Source organism: Electrophorus electricus, chromosome 19 (genome assembly GCF_041902795.1).
Source record: "Electrophorus electricus isolate QZ-2024a chromosome 19, ASM4190279v1, whole genome shotgun sequence".
In the NCBI taxonomy this organism is placed as follows: domain Eukaryota; kingdom Metazoa; phylum Chordata; class Actinopteri; order Gymnotiformes; family Gymnotidae; genus Electrophorus; species Electrophorus electricus.
Window position 1 is genome coordinate 11,108,498 of NC_137515.1, and position 11,282 is coordinate 11,119,779.

Sequence of the window (11,282 nt, forward strand, 5' to 3'; positions counted from 1 at the left end):
CTGATTCTGTAATTACACTCAGTGCCCAAACCCAAAGTGTCTCCAACATCACCAGAGTAACAGGGGCTAAACAGAGAGAATAGACTGAATCATCATGTTCTTCATGTGGTTAAGTGATGAGGTCACACCTACTGGCTGTAGGCCCTTTACTTTGAGTGAAATGACTTTAGGTCTAGAGACCTTTACAGGGATTAAACCTCATGTACTGGATGTCTGTAGTTTAAGACTAACCTGATATGAGTCTAATGGGTTTGTATGCAGAATTATAGGTGTGAAGAGTCTATTGGCATGTTCTTTTATAGTTTCTGTATTGAGTGTACCTGTTGTATCTGCTATTGTGTTTGTACAGAGCAACCTGTAAAAGAGACTCACCCTCAGTGAGTCCTGAAGTAGCACTGCACAGTGCAAGTTTGGCTTAGTGATGTCATTTTTGTTCAACTTTTTGTTCAGATCAGAGCTTATTTAATGTGATCATGTCATCATAGCAACAGCCTCTCAGACATTAACTTGCTCCTCACAGGCCTGCAGTTTAGTTTAATTGAGCATTTACCTGGTAGCCTACAGATCATGTCTACACGTTTATGCATGGTTATATTTGTTTCTATTAGGTAGCATTCATATCCAAGCAAATAATATGTAAATATGTAATATGACTGAATTTTATTCAAAGAACACATTTTCTAGAAACCAAAATGGTCCAGTAGTAGCAGCTCTGCTGTGTGATGCTGTCACAGAGACTGGAACAACAGACTGTTTAGACTGGACTAACAAACTGCTTAAGATGGAAACTGCCATTGTGACCACATGAAGTAATATGTTAAGATTTAAAAATGCTATTTGTGATATACAGATCTTTAATGTTGGCATCCCTCGCACTACACAGTGGTTTCCAAACCCAAAATGATTTATTCATAATGATAGTTAAAATCATCTGGAGTGCAGAACCAGACCAGGTCCAATACATTGAACCAATGAAATCCAAAACTCACTGTAGTGGAGAATCTTCTTGTCACACGACGCTCCCCGCCCCCCACACAAGTCACGTCGTATGGCCTGACGCATGCAGGGGGTTTCACCTCATGTGTAACCACGGCCTTCATGATTGCACGCACCTGTACGGGGTTTAACGTCTTGTTTCATTGTCTATTTAAACCTCTGTTAGTGTGTGTATTGTGTTGGTTCTTGTTAGTCTGCTACTGTATGTCAAAACACATATGTAGTCTTTGTTCCACGTTATTGTAGTCTGTGTTTAGTTATATGTTTACATGATGTCTGTTGGTAATGTTGTGTGTGAATGCCACTGTTATTCGTATGTTGTGTTAATAAATGTTTCACATTATTGAGGGAGTCTGTGCGTCCTGCTCCATGCCTTTTGGCACTCAGGCCAGCAGTTGCGTCACACTTCTACATGTTCTCCCAGACTCTGAACTTCAGGCTGAAAAGATGCTTTGCAACACTGATATATGATTTGAGTTTACAAAATCAACTTTCAATCATTTTGATGATAAGACAGTCAGATATTTGTCTTATAGGGAAATCAAAGTCGCTAAAGCCTTTTCCACAAAAAAACCCCAAATGTGTGCATGTGTTTAAGTTGGAGAGAGTGAGAAGGAAAAGACAGAGAGAGAGACCCAGAAAGATGAACAGGGGTGATTCCTACTTGTAAGAATGGTATGTTCTCACCATGGAAAAAGAGTGAGAGAGAAAGACAGAGACAGAGTGTTTCTTACTTGTAAGAACAAACAGTATGTGCTCACCTTCCACCCCCTTCTCTATGCTTCTAATTTTATCTGAGATGCTATTTCTCCATTCATCTCCTCTATCTTCTTCCTCACCATGTGACTCTTCTGTTCCTCTTTCTCCTTCAGTTCAGCTTTTCTTTTTTTCTCTATGTGCTGGTCCTGACACTGGAATATTCTGATTATAGAACATACATTCTATACAAATGTGTATAAACATTTTTCATTCAGTGAAACATACATCATAATTCAGAATGATGTTTCACCTTAATGTGAGTTGTTGTTTGGCTTCCTTGAAGACTTTCATTCTTTTGTAGATGCTCCAAAGTAGAGTTTATTCTGTAAAATATGGGTTTATCTGAGGGCAGAATGAGTCTTACAGTATGCGGGCATTGTGTCTATGTAAATGTGTTAGATTTCCTAAGAATGAACAGAATTCCATATTTACTCTTTGATCAAGTTTCCCTTTAATTATTGTCAAATGCAGAGGTTTGCAGTATGTACTTCAAAATGTGTTTTATATTTGAACTTTCACTGTGAACAAAGGTCTGATTTAATCATCTGAAATCCCATCCCCTGGTTTAACCTAGCTTGTTTAACATGTATTTCAAGATAATCTAAAACAAGGGAGGAAAGCAGGTATTGCTTTTAAGCAAAAATAGTTTACAGTTAATGTCTTAAAGTCACACACAGCTTCATCTACTGGATGGTAGTCATGATTTTTGTGGGTTTTTTGACATACCACACACACTGTTTGTCCTCCAGACAGAATAGTTTGAGCTGACTATTGTTTTCTAGAAAAGCCTCATACACGTTCTTCAGTGCATGATTACAGGGAGGGTCCAATTTAGAGGATATTCTCCTACAAACTGGACATTCTTGAGACCCTTTTTCCCAGAACTGCTGCAGACACATTCAAGCTGGGAAAGAGGAAGAAAAGAGCGATGTACCGATTAAATGCAACTTTGTTGTTCTCAAGTACCTGAAAATGTTACGTTTTATATTACATTGATTTCTATTAGTTGTGTGCATAAAGGCCCGCTGCTGGCACGTTTTAGATGCATGCAATATTTCTTACATTTTTGTTTAGAGGATTTATTTAATGCATGATTGTTCTAGTATAAATGTAGGCATTTGTTGATTAAACTTTATTCTTTTGTCCCACCTACCAGAAAGATGTCTATAGCTGAAATATAACCTGCCACCTGTAGTCTGCCAATACCAAACTCATAACTACCAAATAATAATCCTCATAATAATCCTCATACCTACCAAGCACCATGACTGGACTTGATCTAGCATCTACATTAAAAATGGCATTGCAGTGTATCTTTTCTCTTTTTTAATATTAGGGGAAGCTGATTTTAAACTACATTTAGTGTATAAAATGAGAGTTATGCCATGATTGTTCATTTTCAGTTGAGTTCCTATCTGTGCTTGATTATTTTTGTTTGACTCAACATGTTGATACTCCTACCCACTCTCATGGTCACATGGTCACTAGATCTAATCTGCTTCTCTCAACTATTGGCATTACTAATATGGTTCTTGAGTGGTTCATGTCCTATATTTCAAATAGAACACATTTTGTTGTTTTTGGTAAACAAATATTTCACACTGATACTGTCACTCAAGGTGTTCCTCAGGGATCAGGCCTTGGCCCTCTCCTGTTCATTATCTATATGCTACCCCTTGGTCAGTTTATCCGCAGGCATGGTCTTCATTTTTACTGTTATGCTGATGACACTCAGATTTATATTACCACCAAGGCTAACACTACCCTACCACCTCCTGTTTTACTCTCTTGTATCCAAGATCTCAAGCAGTGGATGAACATAAACCTCTTCAAATTAAACTCTGACAAAACAGAATTTCTACTTATTGGTCCGAAGTCTAAAATCTCAAATTTCTCCAACAAATCAAATCTTTTTCTGTTTCAAATCACTTAAAACATACCTCTTTTCTGAACATTTCTCATAACTTCTCTTCCTATTCGTATATGTTAATTAATGTATTGATTGTGTTAATTGTCTTTTTTTCTCTCCATCTTGGTCATTGTAAAGCAATCTTGAGTCTGTGAAAGGCACTATATAAATTAACCTTATTATTATTTGTTATTATTACTTACTGAAACTGCAGTGGAAGGTGGAGTACTGGTCATTTCAGTGGGATTGATGATTTCGGTCTGTGAAAACACTGAGGAAGCCTTTAATTGCTGGTGTAGCAGAGTGGTGCAGTGGGAGTGTGCTGGGCCTGTAACCCAAAGGTTGATGAATTGAAACCATTATAGTATGTATGAGGACCTAATCACTAGCAATCCTAATCAAAAATTAATACAGAAGCTTTGAGGAGTTGACTTAGTCCTAGACTGTGCTTTGACTGCTCTTATTGACACACATCAGCTCATGTTGAGACTATCCTTTATTTTTAAGCACATTTGGGGGGGAAATAAATAAATAAATAGAACACTGTCAATCAAAAAAGTTACAAATTATCAAGTAGAGTGGATGGGAGAACTCATGTACCAGAACAGTTTGACATTTCTGCAGCTTGCAAAGCTTCATGGTATCTTTGGCAAGTGAAGCTCAAATATTTATGTGGCCCTATACACTTGTAAAGAAGTTCTGTTCAGTCCCTTCAGCGATGCAGTTGTTCTGCCGCCTTGAGTGTTTCCTTGGTGCTCTTCTTGTTCTCGCAGATTTCCCACTCTTCTGCCTTCGCAGCTTGACTGCAGACAGTGTGCATACGCACACCGTTTTTAGTGATTCCTGAACTGTTGGTGCCTCATTCTCGTCATTACTGCAGTCCTCCACTGATTGTCAGTATAGAGAACATGGATCACACCAGTCCTTTTCTATTTCTTTCCAAACAAGTAACTTTGTGGAATGCTAGCTCCAGTTTGATTTGTTGCCTCTGACCTAAACAATTACTGTGTTAACTCTGTCTACTGTACTAAAGCCAGATACAGTTTAAGCTGACTTTACCCGTAGAGGTTTTCAGAACTTAGTTTTTTTAGGTCATACTTTTGCTTATATTAAGACTTCTTATTCCTAAGCGCCTTTCAAGATACTCAAAGTCAGTGGATAGTGAAAGCCTCTCATACTGTAAGGCTCACACCTGTAGGACTACATTACATGCATGGGAAAATAGTAACCAACATACTACAGTGCTACATACTACAGTAATACTAGAATATTAAACAAATAGCATAAAAGAGTAAGCCTAAGAATATTGGAATATGGAGAAATGTAAAAAAAAACAAAACAACACAATCTGCATTTTTAGAATTTTTTTATTTATTCAAAACTAAATATAGATTTACATGAGGGTGGACATTTAATTTTGCAAACACTTGTGAAGAAATCTTGCACCTTTTGGCTTGATGGTTTTTGTAGAAGTAACACTTAAAATAACAAAAATGATGATAAGTATCAGGAGAAATTTAATGTTTTGAAGCTTTTCATAGTACTGTATAAACTGGTTCTCCAGAACAAAAAACAAACAAACAAACAAAACAACAGCAGCAACAACAACAACAACAAAAGCAACAAAACCCCACAGCTGGGAACTGAGAGAAAATTGGAATAGCAGCTGTGAAATGGAAAGAGAAAATTAAAGTTCTAGAAAAGATCATCAGTTTTCTTTCAATCTTTTCTTCATAGCCACACACCTTCTCATTGGGGCAGCTATTAAAACAAAAACACATTCATCCAATTTTCCTTAGATTCTATGTTTTACTGTCTGTATAGTTGAAATCAAATAGTAATTAGACTTAACTTTGATATTGTTCAGTGAAGTACTAAAACTCTAGTTTCTTTGGCTTTTCCCATAGAAATTCCTCTCTTCCAAAATGCCCATAGCTGGCGGTTTTCTGGTATATGGGCCTTTTCAGGTCAAGTTCTCTGAAAATAAATATGAGATTATGACAGTAAAAGTCCGTAGCCCCTATGCCTTAAGAGCTTTTTGGTCATACGTACTTGATTATTATCCCTGGCCTCAAGTCAAAATTATTCTGAACAATCTGCAGAAGTTCCTCCTCATCTCTTGTTGACGTGCCATAATGAAAAATGGAGACTGATAAAGGATGACTTATGCCAATGGCATAGGAGACCTATGAAAGGAATGTGTTTTTAGGGCAATATTCAGATAAAAGGAATTTTATAACCCATTCAGCTGATAAAAAAAAAATCATAAATCAAAGAGTTGCAGTTCAACTTCTGTTCACTTATAAAGGACGTCAAAGGTAAATCAGATAAATAACCCATTTCTCAAAAACTTCCCTCAGTTATTTAGGGGTCATAGTACCTGTCAAAAAACTGCCAAGAAAGATTAAGACTCGTTTCTGAAACGTTTCTTCTAAGAGGTTTTAAATGTCCTTTTTTTAAAGATAAGGTTTATTAAGGGGTCACACACTCTAACCCATATAGATTTTACCTGTACCAGTGCCCTTCTGCATAGCTTGGCTTTGACAAGTGATTTGGCCACCCAGCGTGCTGCATAGGCTCCAGAACGGTCCACTTTAGAGTAATCCTTACCAGAGAAAGCCCCGCCCCCATGGCCTCCCCAGCCACCATAAGTGTCAACGATAATCTTTCTGCCAGTAAGACCTGCATCTCCCTGTTTATTAAAACATATTTCAAGTACACATGAACAACTGACATGCCAAATAAATATTAGATTTTTTTCCAGTGGTAAAAACATCAGCTGAGGAAGAAGTTAATATTTCAATGCTATGAGTTTTAATAACAAAAATCTAAGTTGATTTTTGGAAACTTTTAAAATGCACAATGCAAGGGGTCTGATGATGATGTTACCAGCATGAAAACTGTTACTTACTTGTGGACCACCAATAAGAAACTTCCCACTTGGAAGCAAGTGATAGATAGTTCTGTCATCCAAGTACTTGGCTGGGATAACTGCCTTGACCACTTTTTCCAATAGATTCTTTCGGATTTCCTCTAAAGTGATGTCAACTTTATGTTGAACTGAAATGACTACAGTGTGGACTCGGACAGGTTCCATGGCCCCCATGTTATCATGGTATTCTACTGTAACCTGTCAAGAGCACAGGAACTTGTTTTAACAAATCATTCTTGTGGGATTGTTCTGTATGGTCATATCCCCTTTCTGTCATTTTACCTGTGATTTACAGTCGGGCAGTATCCACGGACACTCTCCATTCTGTGACAACTCTTTCATCCTATAAGTAAGCTTATGGGCCAGGAGGATGGTCAGTGGCATGCACTCCTCTGTCTCATCTGTCGCATAGCCAAACATTAAACCCTGTCAGAAATGTATGGAGCTAATTATTATTTTGCATATATTTGGAGCAACATAATGGCTTGTCTCCATTCCACAGATATTGTATTCCTGAACATTATCTCCAGTCATACCCTGACATGTAATACAAATATTACCTGCACCTAAATGGACTTAGTTTTAAAATATTGTGAAGAGCATAGGATTTAAAAGCAAATAGCCTTTAAATCTTACATTTAAAATAAGATCTAGCAATTTTTAAATACAATTTTTAAAACACATATTTGCATTCTAACAAGAATGCATCCTTAACAGTGGCCCTTGAAGGACCAAATCGGAATTATCACATTCTTACTGAGTACACATTCTTATGAGTATCTGTTTCCATGTTCTTGTTAGTATGAGAGTCAATTTTTATAGTATGTGTGTGCATTAACCTGGTCACCAGCACCAATGTCTTCTTCATCTCTGCCTTCAAACACACAGTCACTAATCTCGACACACTGTGGTTGTAAGGCCACAAGTACATTGCAGGTCTTGTAGTCAAATCCTAGGGAGATAATGATAACAAAATGAATAATGTGTGATTCTGTTATACACCATTTCCTATCTATAAGGTATGAACTACGGAGCATCTATCTTCACACTATGATCACCCTTAACTCAACATTTACTATCCATACTATGCTGTTATGGTAATATTTGAAACTCATTTTGCTGAAATGAAAAAACACCCCACTGATTCATGAGCTATATATTACCAATATACCAATCAATCAAATAAACACTATATAAAAAACCCACAATGAAGGCCCTTATCTATCTATCTATCTCTCTTTCTCTCTCTCTCTCTCTCTCTCTCTCTCTCTCTTTCTCTCTCTCTCTCTATATATATATATATATATATATATATATATATATATATATATATATATATCTGTCTCACCCTTTGATGAGTCATCATATCCAATATTCTTCACAGTGTCTCTGACTACTTTCAGAAGATCAACTTTTGCCTTTGATGTCACCTCTCCACACAAGAAGATCATTCCTGTCTTCATCACACATTCTGTTCAGGAAAACAAAATATAAAACTCTTCTCCCAAGCACATATGATTCCAAAGGAACATGGCTAGACAACATCTATACAAGAAATTCCATCATGCACCTTGTGCTCTCACATTGTGAATGGGAAAGATGGAAATAGGCCTACCACATGCCACTCTCGAGTCAGGATCTTCAGAAAGATACGCATCCAAAACAGCATCACTTATTTGATCACACATCTTATCTGTGAGACAGAAAGAATGAACATTGTTGCTCCTTTACATCTAATTATTAGTATATGGCAGTTGTTATCTAGGAGCATGGTTTCATAAATACTGGTGGAAAGTGCAATTCCAGTTACATGTCAGAAAATATATAGCTTACAATTGTTGTTATTAATAAGTCTTACTAACAAATTATCCCTCAGTGTTGCAGCCTACAGTAAGTACATTTACCCATACGTGTCCTATGGATATAATGAATGCAGTGTCTCACCAGAATGTCCTTCTCCAACAGACTCAGAAGTAAAAAGAAATGTTTTTCCTGGTTTGCTGTACCCAGTATTATTCATAATCAACTAAGACACACACACACCAGCTTCGAAAGCATTCAGACGTTTGCAACTACGGAATGCTCTAACGAAAGTATATAAGGGGGGTTGGAGGTGGGGGTGGGGGTGGGGGAGGTTAGGGGTTTACTCCCGAAAGTCTCTAAGAGGGTGTGGTTTACTTTCAAAAGTATGGACGAGCGCACAAGTCGTGTTCTGAAGTTTGTCAAAAATGATGGCAACGCACTGGCTTGTCCATGCCATGTTGCCTAAGACCAGAGAATTTATAGAGAGACCGGTTTTGGTTAACACTACCTTATGTTTCGATAGTTTACCTCAGGGACAGCAAAATCTGTCTAACTTATTCTACTTTAAATGTCAGTTTCAGATACCATATTCTATCACAACATGGCATTATCTGCATCTGCGTTACAGAGCCCAGCTTTGAATCAGTGAGAGCCCATGAATTTCTCAGTATAAATAACATTCTCAGTATAATAAACATTATCATGTGACTGAACATTTGATTGGATAACATAATGTCTTGGATTGAAATCTCAAACTATTGTGCAGTCAAGAGTTTGTTTTTGGCAGGCTATATATTTATATAATGTTAAGTATAGCTGTAGGACAACATTTCTAAATAAGCTAGAAGTTATTACATCTCTGTGATAAAAGTAAACAATCACCCCATTCTTTTATTGCTTTCCAGCTTTGCAGGGCCTTTGTTAATAGTCCTCTGATAAGAATAGTGGCCTTTGCCCAGTCATATGAGTACAGTGCAGATCTGCAACACATGCTTGCCCAGGAAAAATGATTGGCTGACTAAAAGCCAATAGGCATCTTCCACTCATCCAGCTGCAGTTAATGTGCAAACTGACTGGGAGGGGTAGCCTTGTGTGCAAATGAGTTGTTAAGCATTTCTGCCTACTTGTTCTGGTGCAGACTGGTAGACATTATATCCTGTAGGCTGTTTGTTAAAGAAAGATAGAGAATTTGGTATGAAACATTTGAATCTTGTGAGGTCTTGTGAGAACTTAAGGTTTGGATTTGCATATAAAAATCACAAATATGGTAAGTGATACTTTTACACCATTTGCCTGTTGACTACATAATTATTTGCTTCAGGTTAAAACAAACCTGTTGGCTCAGTTAATACAACAGATAAGTAAAGATGGAGGAAAAAGCAAACACCAAAAAAAGGAACAAAGCTTAAACAAATAGGGGAGAAATTACAATTATATTTTAAGTTAGTTCAGTCAAATGTTTCTAAAATACACTAGAGCTCATTAAATGTCTCTTTTCACTCATGATTGTTCAAGAAGACATCCACGTTTCGCACAGAAAGGAAGTGAAGGCAAAATGTCAGTGAGGTCTCAGTAATGGAATGTCATACTGTGTGGTTTAATGTCATGCAATTTATGAAATGTGAATTTTACTGTAATGTAGTGACTGTGAGTTAAGAACCAGTGTTTACTGTTACTACACGTCATTACCAAACAAATATCAGCATTTATTGTAAACATTCTAAGATGATATGTGATTTTTAATTGCTCTATGAAAGCATGAAATCTTGTATTTCCTGAGTAGGTGGACCACAATGCACAACCACAACCCCCCAGTAAACTTAATCAAGTGCAGGAGCAGGTCAATGATGTCAAAGTTATCCTAAAAGACAACATAAACAAAGTTCTGGAGAGGGGAGAGAGGTTAGATGACCTAATTGGAAAAACAGATGATCTGCAGGCAACTGTAAGTTAAAGTTAATGTATGTTATAGCTCATATTTCATCCCAGTTACAGCACTGAATAATTACATTTACAGCTCTTATCCAGAGCATCTTACAAAAGTGCTTAATTACTAAACTTGATCTTTGGAAAATACTTTTCCTGTAATTTACCTTATCCTTACAATATTGTTCTTTAATGCATGCACTTTCTACCAGGCTGACTCATTTCAAAGGACTTCCACAAGAGTTTCCAGAAAGTTCTGGTGGAAAAATATGAAAATGATGATTATAATTGGAGTGGTAGTGCTCATCATCGCTGTACTTATCATTCTTTTGGCAACAGGAGTCATTCCTACATAATGTAATTCAATCTTCTCTGCTCCATGTTAAATATAAGCACATGAAAATTAGACCAGTTTCCATCTCTCTCTCTCTCTCTCTCTCTCTCTCTCTCTCTCTCTCTCTATATATATATATATATACTTTTTTTTTTCCTTCAGTGTTTTGTTCACAATATTTTGGCAGATTTAATGAAATGTTATGTAAATATAATTCATTGATATAAAGCCTACTAAATTATTTATACCCAAAAGGCACACTTGTATATACAGTGCAATTACAATACTTGTTTAGACTAAACACTGACTTTATAGTTCTTTCTTTCCTGTTGATCTAAACACTAAAAAACTAAATAATGTTCATTGTTACTTATAGCCTACAGTAAACCTTTGTAACTTTACAATGGTATTATGGCTGTAATGATATGCGTCATTCATTTCAAGTCAAATTATCTGAAATGGTTTTTGATTGCTTTTAATACTTTGGACTTGCAGGTTAAATTGTTTTATTAGGTTGCATCCAGTGTTATAGCTAAATAAAGTTCTCTTCACCAGACATCCTTGTTAAAAGAACATATAACTAGATTGATGTTGATTGGCAAGTAAATACTTCTTATTGTATA

General features: G+C 36.6%; 2 protein-coding genes across 2 annotated transcripts; one reads left to right on the plus strand and one right to left on the minus strand.

The window, feature by feature from the left end:
* Positions 1 to 5,046: 5,046 nt before the first annotated feature.
* Positions 5,047 to 8,647, minus strand: mat2al (methionine adenosyltransferase II, alpha-like). Its single transcript, XM_027010329.3, has 9 exons — positions 8,541 to 8,647; positions 8,212 to 8,289; positions 7,945 to 8,067; positions 7,436 to 7,548; positions 6,879 to 7,022; positions 6,576 to 6,794; positions 6,174 to 6,356; positions 5,717 to 5,850; positions 5,047 to 5,641 (listed from the first exon to the last, which is right to left on the minus strand). Exons 1-9 carry the CDS (start codon positions 8,614 to 8,616, stop codon positions 5,539 to 5,541), a joined length of 1,173 nt encoding a protein of 390 aa, XP_026866130.2. The 5' UTR covers positions 8,617 to 8,647; the 3' UTR covers positions 5,047 to 5,538.
* Positions 8,648 to 9,504: 857 nt separating this feature from the next.
* On the plus strand, positions 9,505 to 11,215 carry si:ch73-234b20.5 (vesicle-associated membrane protein 8). Its single transcript, XM_027010339.3, has 3 exons — positions 9,505 to 9,666; positions 10,183 to 10,344; positions 10,538 to 11,215. Exons 1-3 carry the CDS (start codon positions 9,664 to 9,666, stop codon positions 10,679 to 10,681), a joined length of 309 nt encoding a protein of 102 aa, XP_026866140.1. The 5' UTR covers positions 9,505 to 9,663; the 3' UTR covers positions 10,682 to 11,215.
* The last annotated feature ends 67 nt before the right edge of the window (positions 11,216 to 11,282 follow it).

Bases quoted from the DNA above. Each gene is read 5' to 3' on its own strand.
- mat2al (XM_027010329.3), bottom strand. From the start codon at position 8,616: ATGAATAATACTGGGTACAGCAAACCAGGAAAAACATTTCTTTTTACT. The intron at 8,290-8,540 runs GTGAGACACTGC...TCTGTCTCACAG, and splicing joins TGTTGGAGAAGGACATTCTG to ATAAGATGTGTGATCAAATA. The intron at 5,851-6,173 runs GTAAAATCTATA...TTCCTTTCATAG, and splicing joins GCAGAAGGGCACTGGTACAG to GTCTCCTATGCCATTGGCAT.
- si:ch73-234b20.5 (XM_027010339.3), top strand. The intron at 10,345-10,537 runs GTAAGTTAAAGT...ACTTTCTACCAG, and splicing joins CAGATGATCTGCAGGCAACT to GCTGACTCATTTCAAAGGAC.